At 45.6% G+C, this 24,981-nt stretch overlaps 1 protein-coding gene across 4 annotated transcripts in view; it reads left to right on the top strand.

Moving 5' to 3' along the window:
* The window catches only part of LOC137421850 (high affinity 3',5'-cyclic-AMP phosphodiesterase 7A), a 111,739-nt gene that overhangs the window by 62,893 nt on the left and 23,865 nt on the right, over positions 1-24,981 (top strand). Inside the window, exons 3-6 of one of the 4 annotated variants that reach the window (XM_078773220.1) lie at positions 2,409-2,483; positions 6,318-6,472; positions 6,634-6,697; positions 21,620-21,715. In XM_078773220.1, coding sequence (XP_078629346.1) covers positions 2,409-2,483; positions 6,318-6,472; positions 6,634-6,697; positions 21,620-21,715 — 390 coding nt within the window. Of the gene's footprint in view, positions 1-2,408; positions 2,496-6,317; positions 6,473-6,633; positions 6,698-21,619; positions 21,716-24,981 lie in introns of all 4 variants that reach the window. The other 3 variants (XM_078773219.1, XM_078773222.1, XM_078773221.1) reach the window with 3 other exon arrangements.

Here is a 24,981-nt window from a genome sequence, read left to right on the forward strand (position 1 = left end):
GGCTGCGTTGGGAGGGAGAAAAAAAAATGGTGGTGGTTCTCCTTGTGCAAGATGGTGGTGGTGGTGCGTTGCGAGGGAGAGGTGTACAATAATTGATTGATTAATTGCATAATTAAAATCAATAAAAGACAATCGTAAAATATTTTCTTAATCAATTGGCTAATAGCATAACTAAACCACTCGTGCTTCATCCGAAGGTGTATCTTTCAGAAATTTAATTTTAAAAAGTCATTAATAAAAAATTAAATAATTAATTTATTAATCGATGAATAATTAATCGATTAAATGATTAATCAATAAATCAAAAATATCTTTATAGCCACGTCACTTGGTCACTGTCATGTCCAAATATTAGCTTCCCAGCTCAAAAGGTGCCTGAGATGTTGCCCAGATGAGAAATAAAATAAATAAATAATTAACAATGAAAATAAATAAATAATCATCATAAAAAAATTTAATGGTTAATCAATTGGCTCATAGAATATATAAACCACCACCATTTCATCCGAATCTGTAACGTTAAAAAAATTAATTAATTAAGTCATTCATTGAATAATTAAATAATTAATCGATTAATTAATTAATCAATAAATCAAAAATAACCTTTACAGCCAAATCACTTGGTCATTGTCATGTCCAAATATTAGCTTCCTAGCTCAAAAGGTGCCTGAGATATTGCCCAGAGGAGAAATAAAATAAATAAATAATTAATAATGAAAATAAATAAATAATAATCATAAAAAAGAAATAATTAATCAATTCGCTAATAGAACACACAAACCACCACCATTTCATCAGAATCTGCAACTAAAAAAAATAAAAAAAATAGTCATTAATCAAATAATTTAATAATTAATCGATTAATTGATTAATCAATAAATAAAAAATAGCCTTTGCAGCCAAATCACTTGGTCATTGGCATGTCCAAATATCAGCTTCCTAACTCAAAAGGTGCCTGAGATAATGGCCAGAAGAGAAAGGAAATGTATAAGTACTTAATTAATCGCTAATAATTCAATAACTCATCAATTAATTGATTAATCCCAAAAACAAAAAATACAGTTTTTGACAAAGTACTTGCTCGCTATTGTGCCGAAATTTCAGCTTCCTCGCTCAAAGGATGGTTGAGATATCGCCCGGACAAACAAGAAAGAAAACAACCAGAGTGAAAACTGAGTACTCCCTTTCAGCGTGCGTCACTGCCGAGCCCCATTCGGTGCCCAGCAATGACGTTATGCAGTGCCTGGAGATGGCATAGGAAAGGTGCGGTGTACAATACCGATGTAAAGTCTCTTTATAGAGCATGGGCCACCACTTGCGGCCTTCAACCTTAAATTATTGTCCATTGGGCCACCATTCTTCCACGAGAAAGTCAATCAACTCACACCTGTTTGATGGAGGTGGAAAACGCTGTCTCAGGCGTCCCAGAATATCCCATAAATGCTCAATTGAGTTCAGATCTCGTAACTGAAAAGGCCATGACATATGGATAACATCAGTGTCATGGTCATCAAACCATTAGGCGACCACATGTGCTCTGTGGATGGTGGCATTGGGGGTCTCCTGTTGCAGGCTTGCTAGCCATAATTACAGGCAACCAGGCCTGTGGCAGCATTTTACACATGACCCTAAACATGCTGGGATGCTATTTGCTTAATTAACACATGGGCTACAGCTGTGTGGAAACCGTTGCTTGGTGTCCCTCATTTACCCAGGTGTTTCCATTTATTGTCCACTATGTGTACGTCCCTGTATATTTTTGGATTCGCTCCCTTTGGATTGAAAGCTCTATCTGTACCCTATTTGCATACAGAGTTACTGTGGGTTTGCAAAATTGACTTTGTCTTGGTGGTACATTCATTTGCAGAGGGTAATATAGTGTGTTCTTTATTTGGGTTCTGCTAGTAAACATTATTAACCCCGTTGGACTTGGTCCAAAACGGGGGATTATGGATTGGGTCTCGCCTGTCCACCCATCCGTCCGTCCATCTGCAACCATATCTCGGAGATGTATGAACCAATTTTTTTCATACTTGGCACAAAGAAAATAGACGATGGTATACATATGCACGTCATTTTCTTTGGAGATCAGATCCAAGATGGCCGACTGGCGTCCATTTTGTTATTTAAACGTGTCCCCAATAATTTATCGGATATGCATGGACTGATTTCATTCAAATTTGGCACAAAGACAATACATGAGTAAACATATATGCAGAACATTTTGCTTTCTAATCTGACCAAAGATGGCCGACTGACGGCCTTTAACTTCGTACAGCAAAATTACTAAAATCACAAGGGTTATGACATTTTATGTCTTTTTCTTCTTGTTGTTTAAAATATCTGAGCCCATTGGAGTTTTCTGCTTCCTTGGCAAACATAGTTCAGTTTCCTCATCTTTTCCTCAGGAGATGTGAAAGTGAGGAGCCAAGCGAGTCAGCGGAGAGGATCCTTTCCATTCGTGGAGGTGCGCCTGTCACTTGGTGAGCCACTTGGTGAGCCAAGTATTACAACGTCCAACTTTACATTCACCATCCATATTTGTTCATCGAGACAATAGTTGCACTGTTGTCCATTTGCAAACTGTGCATCGGAAAAAAAAAAAAAAAATTCTCTTTTTTTTTCCCCCATCTGCTCTGGGTCAGTTTTGTTAGTTTTAATGGTTGTTGTTCCACATAAGTGATTGTCTAACTTACTGTTGAATGTTTATTACTTTGTGAAAATCAAAGATTTCAAAAGTATATTGGTTAGCCTTGTGCATTATTCTGTGTTTGTCTGTCTGTTTGTCTGTTTGTCTGCCTGTCTGTCTGTCGCCTACAGGTCACAAATTTCAACCAATCTTCACGAAACTTCACCAAATGGTAGAGTTCGTCATAAGCAAGAAGCCTATTGTTTTTGGGGTCAAAAGGTCAACAGGTCAACTTAGGCCAAAGGTCACCAACTTTGTCCAATTTCTAAAATCCTCAATTTTCATCCAATTGACTTGAAATTTGAAGAGGATTTGCATATATGGTCAATGAATTCAATCACCAATTATATTTCGGTCAACATAGGCCAAAAGGTCAACATAGGCCAAATTTCTAAAATCCTCAATTTTCATCCAATTAACTTGAAATTTGAAGAGGATATGCATATCTGGTCACTGAATTCAACCCCCAACTATTTTTGAGGTCAACATAGGCCAAATGGTGAACATAGGCCTAAAGGTGAACATTGGCCAAATTTCTAAAATCCTCAATTTTCATCCGATTGACTTGAAATTTGAAGAGGATTTGCATATCTGGTCAATTAATTCAATCACCAAACCTTTTTGAGGTCAACATGGGCAAAATTTACAAGATCCTCAATTTTCATCCGATTAACTTGAAATTTGAATAGTGTTTGCATATCTGGGCAATGAATTTGACCACCAAGCATTTTTGAGGTCAACATAGGCCAAAAGGTGAACAATAGCCAAAATTTCTAAGATCCTCAATTTTCATCTGAATGACTTGAAATTTTAAGAGGATTTGCATTACCAGCTCACTGAATTCAACCACCAATTATTTTTGAGGTCATCATAGGCCAACAACTTATTTTAGGGATTTCGCAAGTATCCTGCTATGCACGACATATTTCTTGTTTCTTTGTTTTTCTGCTGTCTGTTTGTATGTCATTCGCCTACAGGTAATAATTTTAAACCTATCTTCACAAAACTTCACAAAATGGCAGAGTTGGTCATAAGAAAGAAGCCTATTGATTTTGAGGTCAAAAGGTCAACATATGCTAAAGGTCAACAACTCAGTCAAATTTCTAAAATCATCAATTTTCATCCGATTGACTTGGAGTTTGTAGAGGATTTGCAGATGAGGTCTGCAAATTTATTCACCAATTATTTTTGAGGTTAACTTTGGCCAAAATGTAAACATTTGCCTAATTTCTAAAATTGTCAATTTTCATCGGATTGATTTGAAATTTGAAGACTATTTGCTTTGCATGTCATGTCACTCAATTCAACCAACTATTTTGAGGTATAAAGGTCAACATAGAGGAAATTTCTAAAATTGTCAATTTTAATCCGATTGACTTGAAATTTGAAGTGGTTTGCATGCCAGGTCCCTGAAATTAACCACCAATTATTTTGAGGTCAAAATAGGCCAAAGGTCAACTTATTTTAGGGATTTTACAAGTATCATGCTATGCATGACATATTTATTTTTAATTATTTCTTATGTTGGGGTGGCAGTGTTTCACATATGCTGTCATCAGTCATGCTAGCAAGACGCAATTTAATCATACAATTTTATGAGAAGGTCTAGGATATCTCCTCTGGAATAGGATATTCTGATCTGGTCTAGGATATCTGATCTGCTCTCAGATATCTCCTCTCGTCTAGGACATCTGATGTGGTCTAGGACATCTGATCTGATCTAGGACATCTTCCCTGGTCAAGATTAAAACTCCTCTGTCTTATGAGGCCCTCTCTAGTTTGTTCTCTCTCTGGAGGAAAGTTGGTGGAAGAGGAGAATAAGGTCCCTTGAACAGGAAACCTACCACATTTTAAAAGGAAACATTTCTCTTCAAATCCGGCAGGTCGGTCAAGTTCATCTTTTAATGCAGCTCGACAAATAACATGAGCAATCGGGATGTACCAAACTCCACTCTCAGGACATCCTTCACCATCCCCTCCCAACCCTTTCCTCTGCTGTCTAACAATTCGAAATCTGGAACCTACTGATGAGCTACCACTCATGATTTGAGGGTTCTTTGTTTGATTATTGAATCACCACGTGAGAACATTACTTGCCTACACTATTATAATTACCAAGCAAGGATGACTTGTTATAGGATCACAATTTGACTTAATCATGAGGATTGCAATGCATATAGGTCACCAATAGAAATATCCAAAGATCATTGCGTGGCTGCTTTGGAGAAAGAGGAAGGGATGGGAGTGTGTGAGGGGGGTTACACAGCAGTCACTGTTGAAGGTAAGTTATGACCAAAGGATCTTTAGCAATTCTTGCAATGTGTGTAAGCAATAACATCCTTACCTTAAGGTTTAGGAATTCTTCATTAAAATTAACATTCACCAACTTTGTCGACAAGAAACTGCTACGGCAGAACCGACACACTGTATAGAAGCATGGTGCATGATGATGATGATGATGATGATTATTATTATTATGATAATGTTAATGATGATAGTAAGTGTAACAAAGTATTGTGATGGCCTAGTTGTGAATACGTATCCCAAACTGGCAACCCAATGGTCATGGAGTCAAATCTAGCTGTAGGTAGCAGTGCTCAGGTTTTGAAGTGTAAGTTCTGCGGACTGAACTAGTCTCAGGAGAATTACTACTTTCCCATAAGATTGGGCAAACAGTACAGCTCAAAGGTAGGCAGCATACTCACCTTCCAGGTGTCAAATCTGGATTTACATATTGATCTGACGATAAAAACTGGCATTGCCATGATGCTTAACAAGCAAGGCGTTGCATCTACGTGTGCACCATCCTACGGAAGGATGTTGTGCCAGATGTGCCAATGGGTGGGCATCAAAGATGAGCTACGTTCCTTTTTGAAAAGCATGTGTAATTAATTATGTGCTTGCGGTACCCTGGTTCATTTTATTACTTTGTTGAATCTATATATTGCATCGATATATTAAATGTGCATCATGTGACTATGTACTTGCTCAGGTTATTGAGATGAGAATGTACGCCAATTGCGATGTCAGTCTTGGCACAACGCTCAAGCGCTGATTAAGACTGCATTGCTCACGCATGCCTAGGACATTAAGATGTGCAGATGAGTTATATGGAGCATGCGCTGTGGGCAGATAAATTCGACCAAGGTAACACCAAGGTGTGATGACCGAACTGCCATTGGGGCTGGAAAGGCCATGAACATTATTGGTTATTTGGATCGGATGTGTTGAACTGAACCAGGATCGATGAGTCAGTGAGTTTTGGCTCATTCAATCTTTCAGACAGATGTGGCTTTTGGGGCCAAAAGGTATTTCGAGCTGGAATGGCTAAGGAGACTGATGGGAGAAAAGTGTCAGAAAGGTGATATAGAAGAGGGGATGAAATGCTGCAGGCATACTGAGTCTTTTGTAAGGGGAAGATTAATGGAACAAGGGGTCAGTTAGGGGTGTAGGGCCTTGGGGGAACGTTTAGGGTCTTTTAGAGAGATCCTTGTATTTATTTTTTTTCCCCTTGTTTTTTTTTTTTTTCCCCTTGTATTCCTTCAGGCCATCATATCGGTATTCTCCTGCAGCAAAAAGTGAAACGTTAATCTAAGCTATGCTGTGATTCCGACTTTGTGCATGACAGGTGGAAGTGCCAGCAGTGGCCGAGAAGGTCAGCGAAGAAGAGTTCGTCGACTTTATAGCTGCCAGCGGTACTTGCATGCGGGTCAGCTGTTGAGCGGCCGGCCAAGACGACCTTCTCTCCACATGCTAGACAAGGATTACGTTGGGCAGGCAAAGGTGAGCTCCAGGTTGACACTGCAAGTCGGTACTCCTCTATTACCACCTTGTGTAAACACCATGCTGGTACGTTGATTCGTATTAATAATAATGTTCCCTTTTTGTTGTTGTTGTTGTTGTTGTTGTTGTTGTTGTTGTTGTTGTTGTCTCCCATTTTGTAGTGCATGCTGCTCAAGGTTGAAAACTGGGATTTTGACACCTTTCTGTTTGAGCGTTTAACCAACGGTAAGGTACAACAAGTCTGCTTTTAAAAACCCGAAGTATCGGTTCAACCCCATGTAGTTTTAGGCCGTACACTCTTTCTTGCAGTAACCATAGACGGTTAATGTGTGTACAGATTTTTTGAATACCACAATGTTTTTGTAAGACGAGCTTTTATTTTATTTCAACTAAATGTAGCTAAATGGCATTGTGACCCATCCCTCAGTCCTTTTGAAATTCTACTAAAATTATTTTTCTTCTTTTACTTGTGGGAAATGTATATCCTTAAAAAAAATAATTAAATGTGCATGATTACTCCCACTCACCGTAACAATCATTATAAAATGCTTTCTTTCAATTAATTACAAGCAGATCCATAGTTAAAATGGACCCTGACACCCCTCTTGGAATGTTCCCACCCCTTCTGAAGCCTCACCCTGCCACCCTGAGTTGTTAGTTCCGCCCACCCTGAATATGTACAATACCCTGAATAAAGTTATTATTTCTCTCCAAACTGCCCAATATGGCTTCCTTCTGGAATCTACCATTCTGGCTTACAGCCTCTAAATGTGTTTTGAGGCTGGAGAGGAGTGAAGTGCTACACGTATTTGAAATATATAAATAATTATGCACATCTGGTCCAAACATTTGCACTGACCGAAGTTAGTCACCTCCTCCCCCCAACTCGTTCAGGTTAATACCCCCCCCCCCCACCCTCCCACTCACAAGTTCCCCTTCTGAATTTGACTTGCACCATGCTCCTTTATATTTCGTTCTGGGGATATGATTGCTTGCGGAACCTGGAATTAGTGAAGGCAATAAAGTAAAGTTTATGGGACCTGCAAACAATTAACATATTTCATACACAAAGTATTGTTGCGAATATGGAATTTGGCCTCCATATCCGCTTGTAAATATTCCCCTATTTTCTCCAATACTCCCCAACTTTCCCCAATCCCCCATTCCCTAGTCCCATTGCATGTAAATAACAATCAGTAGAGCCGACCTTCCCCTTATTCCCCCATTAAATGTCGTGCCCAGGTCCACCGCACCACACGTAGACAACTTTCGGACATCTTCCTAGTTATTCTTATTCTATGTCAGTTAAGGCCTCGTTTCCATTAATTATGACTCTTCGTTGCACCAGAATGTGATTATATGGCATCAGTAGTGAGTTTAGGACCTTTCCCATACCTCCTCCCATCTTCTTCCCCAAACAACAACAATAACAACAACTACAACAACAATTACAACTACAACTACGACTACAACAACAGAGGGGCGGGGAGTGTGCGTCCTCACACCGGCTCGGTTACCCGCCATGACCATGCGCTCCACGGCGTTACCCCGAAGGGGCTGGCTGTCAGCTCCTCGTCAGGGGCGGAGCCAGTAACCCCCCCACGCACCCAATGAGAAGCAACGTGCCGATTCCACGAGGCGGAGCTAACGAGCCGAGGGCGTGTCACTCCCCGCCGGATATACGCGGCCCCGCGCCGGACGTGACGACAGATGCGCCTCAGCTTGGAGAGAGAAGCCACCGCCACCCCCAGCGCGACGATACCTCCCCGCATCTTTGGACCGGACCGGACCGTACTGTACCCTGCCCCGAGCCCAGGAGGACCTGGAGCCATCGATACCCGCTTTCCTGTCATCAACCCCCGTGTGAGTCAGCCGTTGTCCCGTTTGTCTGTCGTCTGTCCGGGGTTAATATAAGAGTGTGTCTAAGTGCCTGTCTTTCTGTGATTATACCTCTAGCCCCTGTAATCTGACCTTTCCGTACGAATATAATCTCCTCCGGAGGTCTTGAGAATTGAAACATTGGTGTCGTATTGTGTTATTGTAATCCAGCCGGGTGTCTTCTTTTTCTTATTGAGCCAGCATCGCGCGACTAGTCAACGTTCGGGCACAATCGGGTAACTTGTGCAGACGTGGTCATACCATAAAACCGCTCGGTAAATAACATCCAAGCCACGTCTGTAACAATGGGTGTCGAGGAGTGGAATTCGAACCCGGGACTAAATTAGTTAGGCCCAAATTTTGGGAGGGAAAATCGGTTCGGAGCGCGTACTGCGCTCGACAAAATCGATCCGGAGCGCGGTCCCGCGGTTACTGCGCTCGACGAAATTATAACAGCAAAATTTGGATTTGTGTTACGAAACTCGAATTTTGAAAGTCGCGCTATGGCGGATCAAGACGGCTGGGGTCCGGTAGGGGAGAGTGAAGCAGGGTCGGTCCAGGACCAAATTGAGACACGTGAGGAGAGCGAAACAGCGGGGGTAGCAGACGCGCGAAATGGCGCCTCGCACATAGCTACGGCGGCCGCACCCGCTGCACAAGTGGGAGGGATGGCCCAGATGCAGGTCCTCATGGAGCAATTTATGGCGCAAATGCAGGCGTCCCTCAAACTGCAGAGTAACCAATTGGGGAACCGGATGGATGCTCAGGGTGAGCGATTGGAGGGCCAAATGGGGTCCAATAGCGAGAAATTGAGGGAGGACATGGGGGCGCAGATCGGGGGGTTAGGGAGTAGAATAGAGGGATTAGACAAGAAATTAGAGGGGTTAGACAATGGGATAGAAGAAGTAAAACATGGGTTAACGGGGGTAGAAAACAGAATGGCCGCTCAAGAGAATCAAATAGAGGGAGTGAAGAATGGGTTAGAGGGGTTAGAAAACACCATGGAAGGCAAATTGAGGGACATGAGGGACCAAGCGGAAAGGGAAGTTAGCCAAATGGGGCAGCAGATAGAGGGGGTCAGAATGGGGGTAGAAGCCAAACTGGATGCTCACAGGGAGGAAATGGAGCAGATGAGGGTGGCATCTGGGCAGGAGATGCAAGTGATGGGAGAAGAGATCAGAAGAGGAGTGAGTGAGGAGGTCGGAGGAGTGCGCGAGGAGGTGAGGCACTGTAAGGAGCGCATGGAGAAGGAGGTGAGAAAGGGGACTGTAAAGTTACAAGGGGGCATAGAGGTCCTGACGCAGGAGGTGGAACAGCTGACGGAGGGACAAAAAGGACTAACGGAGCAGGTTCAAAGGAACACTGCAGTATTAGGAGGTTTAAAAGCGACACAAAACGACATAAAAAACGACTTAATAGCGACAAAGAGGGAATGTCAGATAGTACGTGAGGGACTGACAACGAGGTTGGACGAGGTGATAGAGGTAATGGAGACGAAGGACCGGCAGGTGAGGACGCACATGGAAACGGTCAAGGTAGCCTTGGAGGACGAGCTTGAGGAGACGTACCGGGGAATAAAAGAGGTGAGGCACAAATTAGAAGAAGTGGAAGAAGGGGTGAGCGAAATTAAAAAGCGACGGAGAGAGGATAAGAAAGAGATAAAGGAGGAGATAAAAGAATTGGTCCAAAGTCTGTGTTTGGATCGTGATGATGTGCTCATTAACCGGATGAGGGATTCGCAGGTGATGGAGGAGAAGCGAAGAGGAAGAGGACCCGGTGTAAGTGGTGACCAATATGGTCGTGCGTATGATGCGCCAGGGGATTTAAGGAGCTTGGGGGTCGAGATGGACCCGGGTGTTCGTGAGAGGCCATTGGTGAAGTGTGTGACAGGTCTGGTGTGCGAAAGAGGAGGTGTGCGAGAAAGTCCGACTCTGGGGTGTGTGAGGAAAAAGTGCGTGCCAAGGAGTGAGGGTGCTGGCGAGAGTGAGTCGGTCGTAGCGCGTGTGCGAGGGAGCACGTGGAAGCACGGTGTGGTGAGTGTTACAGAGGGTGTAACGGGAGAGTGTGCGCGAGAAAGGTGTGTAACGGACAGGTGCATGAGGAAAGAGTGCGCTGTCAAGAGTAAGGGTGAGTGCTCTGTCAGGAATGGAGGTGAAAGTAGTGAGAGTGACATGGAGCGTGAGTTAGTTGTGACAGGTGAGCGAGGATGTACACCTGGGATGGAAGGATGCACACCTGGAATGGTAGAGCGTGAGTGGGAATGCACGCTGGAATTGGTAGTGAGGCACGTGGTTGGGTGTGCGAATGAGAGCACACCTGTGATTGTCACAGAGGAGGTGACAGAGGAGGGGGCGCGAAGAGGTGTTTTGGTGAGGTGTGCGACCAACGAATGTTTGCCAAAGTGTTCGGTGGTCAGGTGTGTGACCAAGGCTGTGAGTGGAATGGGTGTACCTGGGTGTGTAAGGAAGGGTACGAGGAGCATGGGCACAGCTGGATGTGTGAGCAAGGAACGGGCTGCGGGGTGTAAGCAAGCAGGTGAAGCATCGACGGTGACCGGGTTAAAGGTTAGGTCGACTTTTAGCCGAAGCGGGCCCTCGGTGCGTGCCGGGCTTCGCGTGCCGTGAGAACCAGCGGGGATCCGAGCCACGGCGGGTTCGAAAGGACCGCCGTGCGCGATCCACGCTGGGCCTCGCGTGGGACGGCCGCGTCCGTGCTCCACTAGGCGGAGCTGGCAGCCCGATAGGAAGGGTCGTTATGGCGACCACGTTTTGTTGAGACGTGCCGGCAGGTCGAGATCGGGACATTGGATGGCTCCACGCCGAGGTGATGCGTGGGATCTCGGCCCGGGTAAACCTCCTTCCCTGCACCGAGTGCTGGATGTATCCAGCCGCTGGCACAAAACAACCAGCATCCATTGCTTGGCTTTACGAAGCCGGGCTTTGGACAGGAATTGGCGCACCGAGAGGCAGTAGTGAGTAGACTGGGTGATGAGGTTAGTGTATTGGACCCAAAATTAGAGAAAAACAAAATTTGATGATTGGCAAGGGATTGGCAGTAGTGATTGGCAGATGATGGGTAGTGATTGGCAAATTTTTAATTTGTTGCAATTGGATGTGCAACATTGGTAGTGAGAGACCCCCGATGGGGTGGGATGGCATCCCTGCCACCTTTCCCATATGGGGGCAAAGGAGCTATAGCTTATGGGGTGTATGGCAGTGAAAACTAGCCCGGGTGGGTTAGGATATTGTGTGTAGGGATCTAGCGAAGATGACAGTAGGCAACGTTAAGGTTAGTTAGTGACTGATACCTGTAGTGGGGACGCAGGTAGATTAGTGTGGATTATAATGACGAGGGAGCGCAATAGTTAAAGGGACGACTGGGAAGCGCAAATTTCAGAAGGGAGTAGTTAGCTGAGATGATGCCGTGTGTGTGAGGATGGAACAGGTGTGTGGAGCAGTGTGTGAGTAATGAGTGTGTGGATCAGCGCGAATGCGCTTGGGGAGAGAAGGGTGCAGGTGGCACCAGGTGTGAGAGCACAGGTGTGCAGGTACAGGTGTGTGGAGAGAGTTGGAGTAAGTGGTACGGAGTGGTGTGCATGGTGCGAAGGTGTGGATGGGGGAAGAGTGGACCCCTTTCACGAGTACCCGGGGCGGGTAGTGTAAGTGTTAGGTAGAGGGTGCAGGTAAATTGTGGTTGGATATTGGCATCTGTGGTGCGGTTGCAGAATGGTGTTGTGAATGGGTGCATTAGTGTTGTGGAAATGGCTGGGCGTGTAGCCTGTTAGTGTGTGTAGTTGGTTGAGCACTCCACCACTGTGAGGATGTCGGCCAGGTGAGGCCGCAGGTGGGCTCTGGGAGCCGGTAGAGTTGTGGATGGGGCCCGAGGATCCGGAGGATGGACCCGGGTAGCCCAGTGCCAGAGAGGGCACCGAGTGGGGAGAGTGCCAGAGGGCCTTCCCCAGGTAGTTAGGTTAGGGTAAGGAGCAGGTAAGCTCGGAGGCAACCGCAGTGGTGGAGGTGTGCAGGTGGGTAGACCCACTGGGAGAGGTACACGCCACAGCCCAGAAATTGTGCGAGGGCACCGGGAAATGAATCGGGGGAGTGAGACCCCAAATTGAAAAGCACCACAGTTTGGCCAATGGGAATTGGTTTTTAGAACCCATAGTGTAAGAGGGCCAATGGTTTGGCCGGAGAAAGACCCCGGGTAGTGTAAAGTTGTTAAAGTCATTTAGGCGATAGTTAGGATTGATGAACCTGTCGCACCATACGCAGCCACTTACCTGTGGTGATGATGATGACTCCACACCTGTGTTTTCTTTGTTTTGTGCAGGAAATGAGATTGCTGTGAGGATTTGTGAGACGCATCACGACGTGGATGAGACATTGGGGTGATTCCATCTCTCCCTCCCTAGGAGGGACTGATGATGAATTGGTAATGGCAAATTTTGATGTTGAGTTGAAGATGGCAAATTTTGATGAGAGTTGAAAATGGCAAATTTGATTGGTTAGGAGGGAGAGAAGACGAATTTGGTTTATGGGAGGAACGGGGAAGACAGTAGGGATGTTTGTTGATTTGTAAAGTAGATGTTTATGGGTAGTGTTGTGTTTTGTGGATACAGTAAGGGGTAAGGGAGGGGCCATGTAGGTTACCTGGTGGGGGGGGGGGGCGTACGATAGGAACGTACCTGTCTCACCTGGTTCCCATGTGCCCCCAGTGTGCATCACCTTACATTGCGTGCACTTTTGCGCCCTTACCACCTTACTCACTTGTCTGCTTCTTTTGTCTCCCACCTCCGAGGATCTGGCTTTGGGGTAGAGAGAGAGGAGAGAGAGGTGCTGGCTGCGCAGTTGTGGGCCTGCACTTTCGCTGTTTGCTGCCGGGATCGATACACCATATGGACCGCAATGTTTGTGGCCACCCACAATGGACCGCAGTTCGTTTGCGGCCAAGCACCACCCGGGGATGGACCTATGGGTCAACGTGGCACCTATGCCATAAAGGTGAACCACTGTTAATTAACACCACTGAAGGCCACACGAAGAGCAAGAGACACCTGCAGGGTTAGGGGTTGTCGAATTTATTTTTATTCCAATGAACAATGGTGACTGCACCGATTGGTGGTGGGGTGGTGCTTTTGATGCTGGGAAAGGGTGCTCTGCACGTTATTAAAGGCCGTCGGCCACAGAGCACTCGTGGGTTGGTGTATCGATGCTGGCAAGCGCGCTCTCTCTATGCATAACATCTGCATGTGTTCCTCCAAAAACAGGTCCTGGATCGTAGTGTAGATATCGGCGTAATCTTGTAAATAATGCTCCCTACCGGCTGTATGTGTAGTTTGCGAATTCTTTCCGGATTCGGTTATCCTGTGGGTGTGTTTCTGTGAGGAGAAGGGTGCAACGTCGCAGGGGGACATATTTACTCATTTGTGAATATCTGTAAAACTGTCGCACTCAGGGTAGAGTTAATAGTAGAGGGAACTACATTGCGTGCCACACTAAAGTAGGTAAAAATTTATCGGGTCGGGACGCCCCGAGGGTAGAGAAGGGTGCAATGTTGCGAATATGGAATTTGGCCTCCATATCCGCTTGTAAATATTCCCCTATTTTCTCCAATACTCCCCAACTTTCCCCAATCCCCCATTCCCTAGTCCCATTGCATGTAAATAACAATCAGTAGAGCCGACCTTCCCCTTATTCCCCCATTAAATGTCGTGCCCAGGTCCACCGCACCACACGTAGACAACTTTCGGACATCTTCCTAGTTATTCTTATTCTATGTCAGTTAAGGCCTCGTTTCCATTAATTATGACTCTTCGTTGCACCAGAATGTGATTATATGGCATCAGTAGTGAGTTTAGGACCTTTCCCATACCTCCTCCCATCTTCTTCCCCAAACAACAACAATAACAACAACTACAACAACAATTACAACTACAACTACGACTACAACAACAGAGGGGCGGGGAGTGTGCGTCCTCACACCGGCTCGGTTACCCGCCATGACCATGCGCTCCACGGCGTTACCCCGAAGGGGCTGGCTGTCAGCTCCTCGTCAGGGGCGGAGCCAGTAACCCCCCCACGCACCCAATGAGAAGCAACGTGCCGATTCCACGAGGCGGAGCTAACGAGCCGAGGGCGTGTCACTCCCCGCCGGATATACGCGGCCCCGCGCCGGACGTGACGACAGATGCGCCTCAGCTTGGAGAGAGAAGCCACCGCCACCCCCAGCGCGACGATACCTCCCCGCATCTTTGGACCGGACCGGACCGTACTGTACCCTGCCCCGAGCCCAGGAGGACCTGGAGCCATCGATACCCGCTTTCCTGTCATCAACCCCCGTGTGAGTCAGCCGTTGTCCCGTTTGTCTGTCGTCTGTCCGGGGTTAATATAAGAGTGTGTCTAAGTGCCTGTCTTTCTGTGATTATACCTCTAGCCCCTGTAATCTGACCTTTCCGTACGAATATAATCTCCTCCGGAGGTCTTGAGAATTGAAACATTGGTGTCGTATTGTGTTATTGTAATCCAGCCGGGTGTCTTCTTTTTCTTATTGAGCCAGCATCGCGCGACTAGTCAACGTTCGGGCACAATCGGGTAACTTGTGCAGACGTGGTCATACCATAAAACCGCTCGGTAAATAACATCCAAGCCACGTCAGTAACAGTATGTTGAATTAGGTTGAGAAGAGTGATGGAAATGAATGTAGAAGGAAGTAGAGGACGGGGAAGACCGAGAAAGACTTGGCTAAAGATGGTGGAAGAAGAAATGCGGGCAAGGGGGTTAACAAGGAGAGATGCAGAAAATAGGGCAAAATGGAAAAGATTGTCATGGGGACCGCAAGGCTAACCCCCGCTCTTGCAGGGAAAATGGCCTTAAAATGCATGTTTTTTTTTTGTTTTTTTTTTGTGTACAGAGTCGAGGCTCGTGAAAGCTAACATTTATCAAACAAACAAGCAAACAAAGTATATAAAAAGGGGAGCGGTCGACAAGATGGGGAGAGAAGGGGAGGAAGCACACAAACACAACATTTGAGAGCAGGGACATCGGGAGATGTTTTTGGAGGGAGAGGGCCTGGGGGAGGCAGGATAGGTATAAAACGCAAGGACACCAAGGACTTCCAGGAAAGAAGTCAAAAGTCACCTCAAAAAAGTGGATTTGGGGTGAAATTAGCGGTGGTAGAAAAGATCAAGGTTTTGGATTGGGGAAGATAAGAAATGGTGGTGAACAGCCGTTTTAAAGACCTGGAGGGAGGAGTGGGATTGAAGAGAGTGAGGGAGTTTGTTCCAGAGGCGGGAGAAAAGAGGAATGAAGGAGTGAAGGTGAGCAGAGAGTCTTGATTTTGGCAGTTTAACCATAAGAGGGTTGCAGGCAGATCTTGTGCGACCTGCAGGAATATTTGGGGGACAGAGCCCAGAGAGAGCTGGGGGAGCAAGGCCGGAGAGGAGTCGGTAGAAGACGGAAAGACCACCAACCTGCCTGCGGTGATTAAATGAAAGGCCCTCGGAGTTAGCGTCATCGCGGGAGATTCCAATGATTCTGAACGCTTTGGTTTCAACAGCGTGAAGACGAGCTAGGTGTGAGGCAGGAGCACCAGCCCAGAGGGGAGAGCAGTACTCCATTGAGCTGTGGATGAAAGCCTTGTATGTGGTGAGGAGCTCAGGTGTGCCAAGGAAGGACTTCGCACGACGGAGGATGCCCAGTCGGCGACTGGCTTTGGAGGCCAGCTTGGAAATGTGGTTTTCCCAGGAAAGATCATGGCAGATAGTGAGACCCAAAAGCTTGAGTGACAGAACTTCTTGGAGAGGATTATTCAGAAAGTAGATGGGAGGGTTGTCCAGTCGGTCTTTTCAGAGAGACATCGTAAGAGTGTGAGATTTGTCAGGATTGAAAGACATGTTCCACTTGTTTGCCCAGTCTGTGATTTTGTCCAGGTCTGCAGAGAGTGAGGAGGCTGCAGACTGCCGATCTGAGGGATGAGGAATGGAGCGGCAGAGAGTGGAGTCATCAGCAAAGAGATGGAGAGGATTTACAAGAGAGTCAGAGAGATCATTGATGAAGACCAGAAAAAGCACAGGGCCCAGAACACTGCCTTGGGGAACTCCAGCCTGAACAGGAAGAGGAGATGAGAGAAACCCATTCAGGGCCACACATTGACGACGACTAGAGAGGAAGTCCGCCAGCCATGCGTGGAGATTTCCATGGATACCAAAGGAGGAGAGTTTGGTGAGCAGAGCGGGGTGCCAGACCGTATCGAAGGCACGTGATATGTCGAGGGAGACAGCTCTAATTTCCTGTTTGGCATTGAGGACCTCCATCCATTGTTGAGACACCAGAAGCAGCATGTCCAGAGTAGAGTGACCTGGTCTGAAACCAAATTGATGATCAGAGATCAAGCCATTGGAGAAGAGGAAAGATTTCATATCTGAAGCAAGGATGGATTCCATGACTTTGCTGATAATTGGGAGAAGGCTGATTGGTCTGTAGTTGCTTGGATCTGTTTTTGCACCTTTTTGTGCAAAGCGGTGATGTTGGCTGATTTCCAAGCAGATGGCAGTTGACCTTGAGCAAAAGAGAGGGTGAAGAGAACAGAGAGAGGGAGTGAAAGAGCGGAAGAACAGGATTTTAGGACCCGTGGGCTGATGCCGTCAGGTCCAGTTGCAGAATCAGAGTCGAGGGTTGACAGAAACTTTTCCACCTTGTCAGGAGGAACGGACACGGAGTCCAGGAGCAGCTGGGTACGACTGGGTATGGTGGGTACAGAGAGGGATGGGTTTTGGACACAAGATTTAGAGGCAAAGACAGAGTTGAGGCATTCAGCTTTTTCACGTGCGGAGTCGGCTGTGTAGCCGTTTGAGGTAAGGGAGGGGATGGAGTGGGAACAAACACCAGAAACAGATTTGACCAGACGCCACCAAGATTTGGAAGAGGGAGACAGATAAGAGAGTTCGGTCTTGAGAATGGAGAGATATTGTTTCCTGGCTCTCCTGAGGGTGGACACACACTTGTTCCGGGCTTTGTGAAAGGAAATGAGATTTCCTTCCGTTGGATTTGCTTTCCAGGAGACGAAGGCAAGTTGTTTCTGGGCAACAGCCTCACCACAAGATTCCATGTACCATGGATGGGAGGAAGGGTATGACGACTGAAGACGAGATGGGATAAATCTGTGCATGAGAGAGAGCAATTTATTTAGGAAGAATTCCCAGGATGAGTTGATGTCAGAGGTGGTAGAGATGGGAGACCAGTCCAGATGATTGATGGCTGCTTGACGACCGTGCCAGTTGGCCTGAGTGAAATGCCAGACTCGTCGACGCTGAGCAGGCTCCCTGAGAATGGTCAGAGAGATGTCCACTTTAACAAGGACATGATCCGATGATCCGATTGGAGCAGAAGAAGGGCAGCAGACATTTTCAGGGAAGTTAGTCATAACCAAGTCCAGAAGAGAAGATGCTCCGTTGACTGAGATCCGGGTCGGGAAATTGACAGATTGTGTCAGTCCCAGTGAGTCGCAGAAGTCCTTTGCTGAGGAGCCATGGCTGGTGAGAGAGGTACCCACACCCAGCCAACTGGCATGGTGACAATTGAAATCACCACATATGAGGAAGAGAGAGTTGGGATGAGTAGATAGAAGTTGGTCCATATTATCAGACAGCGAGATGTAGATGGAGTCATCACTGTTTGGTGGACGGTACAACACACATATGAACAAGAGGTGGGAGCGAAGGGGAAGCCGTAGCCAGAGGTATTCCTGGGGGTGAGGTGGAGAGAGTGCAGTGCAGGGCGAGTGAGGAAGAGAGTTTTTGATAAAGATAGCAACCCCACCTCCAGGACGAGGCTCAGGTCTATCATACCAGAGGAGGGAGTAACCCGGGAGAGATACTAAGGAATCAGAGACATCATGAAGGAGGAAAGTTTCTGTTAAGCAGATCACATCTGGTTTGACAGAAGCAACCTCTATGGAGAGATCAGTTTAGTTTGAACGAAGGCCCCGGATGTTTGAGGTCCATACCGTTAATGAAGAGGAAGGGGGAGCATCGGATACGGAACAGGGGGGAGGAGGGGTAGGGTAAGATGTGGAAGAGGTAGGGAGAGCTGTTGAAGGTGTGTCAGAGATTTCAGAATAGCTCGGAGAAAGGTAAGGATGGGGCGGACAAAAGGTTTGATGGTGATTGGGTGAGGCACAATGAGGTGTTATTTGAGGAGGGGGAAGAGCGAGGCAGAAGGTTGGGGGAGATGAAGGTGAGAGTTGGAAGGGGGAAGAAGCGGGGAGGACGCTTTGAGGAGGGGGAGTGAGAGGGGGGAAATTGAGAAGAAATGAGGGTGTGGAGATTTGAAGGGGAGGGGCGAGGGGGGAGTTTGGGAGGGAAGGGACAAGGGGAGGGATTTGAAAGGGATGGGATATGGGGGAGATTTGGAGGGGAGGGGTGAGGGAGGAGTCTAGGAGGGGAGGGGTGAGAGGGAGTCTTGGAGGGGAGGGGTGAGGGGGTAGTTTAGGAGGGAGGGGGCAAGGGGGGAGATTTGAAAGGGATGGGTGATGGGGAGGATTAGGAGGGGAGGGAAAAGGGGGAATATTCGAAAGGGAGGGGTGATGGGGAAGATTTGGAGGGGAGGGGTTATGGGGAAGATTTGGAGGGGAGGGGTGATGGGGAAGATTTGGAGGGGAGGGGTGATGGGGAAGATTTGGAGGGGAGGGGTGAGATTGGATTTTAGAAAGTGTACGATTAATGGGAAACGAACATTTATTGCAAAATGAGTTTCTTGTGACCTTCGAGTTAAAAAACTCGAAACTTGTTTTTTAAGTCGAAACAAAACTTGTTGTTGTATACCAAAAAATGGTGAAGTCTTTCACTCCCATGTATATGTTACCTCTTTTTTTTATTTCTCAAATTATTTTCCTCCATTTTCTCCCTTCTTCCATTTTCTCCCTTTCCTCCATTCTATCCCCAAAATCATCATTAACACCTGATATTGGCTGACCGATGAGCCTTGATTTGGTTACTGGTTTATGACTAATGTGTGTTGGTTTGAAATGGTATTTTGTTAGCTGCTAATATCATCATACTAAAATATGCAATTTGGTGTCTGTCTGTCTGATGATTTTTGACCGCGATAGATTCGGTCGTTACTTATGCAATCTCAACCAAACTTGACAGGAAGACTAAGGTTTACATGATAACGGTTGTAGTGAATTCATTTGCCCCCCATCCCGAGGGGGATTTCCATGCCAATGGGGTTGCGTGTGGAGGTGTATATCCATGTTAAGATAGCTTTATCGTGGCGTTTTTCCAAGTAAAGGCCGCTTTGAATAACAAAAGCATGATATCAATGTTATTACAAAACAAAATTAATACTAATAATATCTCCCACACCCCAAGGGATGTGTCTTCCTTGAACAAACGGCATGTTAACGTTTATAAATAGCTTATTGTGCCGTTTTGTGGTCGCACCGGCCCCTACCAGAAGTAAAACTATTAGAAACTACAAACACATATGATTACCTTTTTAAACAATCGGTAATGCTGTTTAACACTAAACTGAAAAGAATTTGGAGGAATTCCGACATCATTGAGGAAAATTTTACTGACAGAAGTGAACGAAAATCTACTCTAATCTATATGCCATGACCCTTCCTGCCAGTAACGTGGCATTTTTCGTGGTGGCCTTTTTGAAACAGTCACTGCTGCTGTTTAACACGAAACTGAAAGGGAGGAAACACGGGGTGTGTTCAGTTACCAAGCAGCTAGCTAGTGCTTGCCAAGCCGGCCGTTCCTTATCAACGGTTTCGAATGGAGTGCTTGCTGAAATGCTTAAGCCACTTGTCGAGTACTCCACAAGACGCTGGTAAATGAACACACCCTGACATTCTTGAAGACCGACCATAGATCTACTGTAATTTATATACCCCAAGAGGAATGGCCCTTCCTGCTGCTCCTGTAGTGAGCGCGGGGTGTACTAGTTCTCTAAAATGTAAATGCTTGATGTCACGTTGTGGGAATTATTTTCACAATCTGTTTTTAAAGAATCAACTCTTTAAATACTTACTCTCTGACAGTTTGAAGAATCTAATTGTGCCATCTCTAGTTCATCACTCAATTGTTGTAATTTTTGCAAGGGAATGGATTTGCCAATGTGGAATAATTTTATTTTTGACGCGATATCGATGGTTGTATTCCTTTTACATCTCACATCGGGCAGAATGGGAGCGCTTCTTTGTTTTGTCATTGTTAGGAGGCATTCAGCATCATTGCTTTCTTTTGAATCCCTGACCTGCTTCATTTGGGTCTTGTCACCAGCCAGCTTTTGGTTGTGAAAGGTGTTGAAATATAATCTTGGCAGAAATGCCTTGTAAATTATGAAGTCAAATTTGTTTGCAATGTTTGTGCATACACACGATCGTTTTTTTTTTTTTTTTGTCTACAAGATCGAGGCTCGTGCAAGAGCTGACATAAATCACCAAAAAAAAAAAACGGACACACAAAACATACAAAAACGGGAGCGGGAGACAAGATGGGGAGAGAGAGGGAAGCACACAAGTACAACAACAGAGAACAGGGACAAGGGAAGATCTGTGGGAGGGAGAGGGCTTGGGAGGAGAAGGCATGAGTAGGCGGGGGGGGGGGGGGGGGGGGGGATGTGAAAGTATAAAACACATCGACACTGCTGGAATTTCCAGGAAAGAAAAAAGTCGGTATTTCCAAAAAAAAAATTGGATTTGGGGTGAATTCACGGGGGTAAAAGAGATCAAGGTTTTGGATGGGGGAAGATAAGAGATGGTGGTGAGCAGCTGTTTTAAAGACCTGGAGGGAGTAGTGGGATTGAAGAGAGTGAGAGAGTTTGTTCCAGAGGTGGGAGTAAAGAGGGAATGAAGGAGTGAAGGTGAGCATAGAGTCTTGATTTTGGCAATTTCACCAGAAGAGGGTTACTGGCGGATCTTGTGCGACCTGTAGGAATATTTGGGGGACAGAGCACAGATAGAGCAGGGGGAGGTAGGCTGCATAGGAGTCAGTAGAAGACAGAAAGACCACCAACCTGCCTGCGGTGAGTGAGTGAAAGGCCCTCGGAGTTAGCTTCATCGCGGGAGATTCCAATGATTCTGAATTGCGTTTTCTATGTGAAAGGAGCCTTTTGAGCGATTTCTCCTCTGTCCGTGCGATGTGCACAAGAGACGTAGCCGCATTGGTACCTTGCTAGTGCCAAGCCCTGTGATTATGGAAATGTGGATAGGTCTGAAGCCTCCTTTTTATTTATTTATTATTCCATTGTCTTTATTTTCCAGGTAATGAGCTGGTAACTCTGACATGTCACCTGTTCCATATGCATGACCTGCTCCGTCACTTTGATTTGGACCTTGTGAAACTTCGACGATTTTTGGGTAAGTCTGATAAGCATGTACCTCACAAAACACGTCGCTCTTTGGCCATAAAGGATTTTGATTATCACCAAATTAAACTTTTTTTCTCAAATACCAGTGCATGTTCAACATCCCTTTTGAAGTCACTTTGCTGCACAACACAATTCGTTTCAACAAGCTTAAATGTTTTCACATACTGCTCAAATATTTTGTTGCCAATTGAAATTTAAAATGTCCTTGACTGACCGTAGAGATTTTTGTCAAAACTTGTCAAGGCCCTGTGAACATACAATTGAGAGTGTATATGATTTTGTAATCAGACCTGTGAGTAAGATATAACACCAGAGGTAGAGTATTTTATAAGTCATGAAAGGATTCAAATAGATTCTGCTTTATTTTCACAACTGCCCTAATCTACATATATATGTATATACAGACTTGGCATTTAAAATGGAATATATATTTTTTCTTGCCTTGGGTTTACTTTCGGAACTCGGTATATCAATCTGGTGAGTTTATTTTACGCTTCAGTGATTTCTTTGTTAAAAGAACCATGTCACTGATTGTCTGTCGCAGCAAGAAGTCAATAACAGGATTATATCACAGGTGGCGTGACAAAATGTACGGACAGGTACATTTGACGATTGGCTTCACAATCGGGTATATAAGGGTTGTTGCGTTCTGTATTAGTGGAAAACAACTGCTGCACGTCTACAAAAGTTATTGCCGCTTCCCCTGGAGATGGTCCGTCAACTTGACAATGCTGTTTGTCATTTAGTGGTGGCTTTACCAAATTCCGGCATGAAACAGCGTGCTATTGCTCGGCAGTATTGGCATCACTCAAGGTCAGGTGTCAAAGATCCTGAAACGAAATGCTCAGAGGGGTGTCCCTACTCCACTACCGAGGTCAGGACGTCCCCGCAGAACCACAAGGAGGGATGATCGCCAGCTGCACCGGGTAGTCCACAATGGCCGTACCAAGTCAGCTAATCGGTTTAGGGCTGAGTGGCAGCAACTGACAAATGTGCCTGCATCCAGAAGGCTAGTCAACCAACGACTGGTCCAAGCAGGCTATCGTGCCAGGCGTCCCCTGAGAAAGCCACTTCTGACCAGACAACACCGCCAGCGCCGATTGCAGTGGGCCAGAGAGCACCGCCAATGGCAGCCAGGACACTGGAATCACGTGATCTTCAGGGACAAGTCTAGATTTCTGGTCTATCGTCAATATGGCCGCGTCCGAGTGCCCAGACAAGTGCATGAAGCCTAGAACGAAGATTGTATAGTGCCAAGAGTCCAAGCTGGAGGGGGTGGGGTGACCGTTTGGGCTGCTTTTCATGCAGGGGGCAAAACTGTCCTGGTTGTTCTGAATGGAAACCTGAACCAGTTCAAGCACAGGGCCATTCTGGAAGAAACATTACTTCCATTTGTTCGTGCAGCCTTTCGAGGAAACTTCGTCTTCCAAGATGACAATGCACGGCCTCATCGTGCTCGCATGATCCAACACTTTCTTGCTGACCGTGGTGTAGAGCATATGGAGTGGCCTGCCATGTCCCCGGATATGAATCCGATGGAGAACTTGTGGGCAGAATTAATGTGTCAAATCGACAACTTGGACCAGCAGCCTGCCTCTGTGCATGAATTGCATCAGGCTATTGCATGGCAAGCGATTCCTGTCCAAACCTTGTCAAATCTCGTGAACAGCATGCCTCGACGTGTACGTGCTCTCCTGAATGCTCGTGGGGGTTACATGAAGTACTGAACTGTAATTTTACTGTCCGTAATCCCAGTCGTAATACAAAAAAAATATTCCATATTAAATGCCAAGTCTGTACATATATATATAATTATATATATATATATATGTATATATATATATATATATATATATATATATATATATATATATATATATATATATATATATATATATATACTGTCACGTGAAAAAGTAAGTACACCCCATGTAAAGTTTTGACTTTTTCAACATATTTCAACATACAGCTATTTGATCTTCATTTCAACAATATTGATAGATAAAGGTGGTATAATACAACAAATATCATGAAACATTTACATTTTGTAGTCCATTGTATAATTTAAATAAACATAAATGCAAATTTTGCATGTGGAAAAAGTAAGTACACCCCGACATTTATCACTACTTCAAATACCTAAAATTAGAATCAGGTGCACCAGCTCAGGTGCAAATGATTAGAACATCGTTAGAGAGGATCTTGGAGGAACCTGTCTTATTTAAACCTCAGACATTTAGTTTGGTTTGCTCTTTGTTGTTGAAGTTTGCGGCGTCACCATGCCTCGATCAAAAGGGCTCTCTGAAGCCTTCAGAAAGAAGGTTATAGATGCCTACGAGTCTGGGAAGGGATTTAAAGAGATCTCCAAACAATTTGAAATCAATCATTCGACTGTCCGGAAGATCATCTACAAGTGGAGAAGATTCCAAACAACTGCCAACTTGTTCACGCCAGGCCGCCCCAGCAAGTTCAGACTGAGAGCAGACCGCAAGATGCTGAAAGAAGTCTCTAAGAACCCCAGAATGTCATCACGGGACCTACAGGTAGCTTTTGCCACTGTTGATGTCAAAGTGCACGAGTCTACCATTAGAAAGAGGCTGCACAAATTTGATCTACATGGGAGGTGTGCCAGGAGGAAACCTTTGCTGTCCAGAAAGAACATCAGGGAAAAACTAAAGTTTGCCAATGAACACCTCAGCAAAGACGAGCACTTCTGGAAAAATGTGCTCTGGACAGATGAGTCAAAGGTAGAGCTATTTGGCCACAGTACCAGAAGACATGTTTGGTGAAAACCAAAGACAGCATTTGACCACAAGAACCTGATACCAACTGTAAAGCATGGTGGTGGAAATATTGTGGTTTGGGGCAGCGTTGCTGCATCAGGGCCTGGGCAGCTCACCATCATAGAAGCCATGATGAATTCTTCATTGTACCAGAGGGTGCTTGAGGATAATGTGAGGCCATCCGTTGGAAAGTTGAAGCTCACCCGAAGGTGGACCTTGCAACATGACAATGACCCTAAACATACCAGTAAATCCACCAAGGAATGGCTGAAAAGAAGGAAATGGATGGTTCTGGAATGGCCAAGTCAAAGCCCGGATCTAAATCCCATCGAGATGTTGTGGGGGATTTGAAACGAGCTGTGCATGCAAGAAACCCCTCAAACATCGCACAGCTGCAAGAATTCTGCATGGAGGAGTGGGCAAAACTTTCTCCCAGTCGATGTCAGAGACTGGTAGACAGTTATAAGAAATG

Source organism: Myxine glutinosa, chromosome 2 (genome assembly GCF_964187855.1).
Source record: "Myxine glutinosa chromosome 2, kmMyxGlut1.1, whole genome shotgun sequence".
In the NCBI taxonomy this organism is placed as follows: Eukaryota; Metazoa; Chordata; class Myxini; order Myxiniformes; family Myxinidae; genus Myxine; species Myxine glutinosa.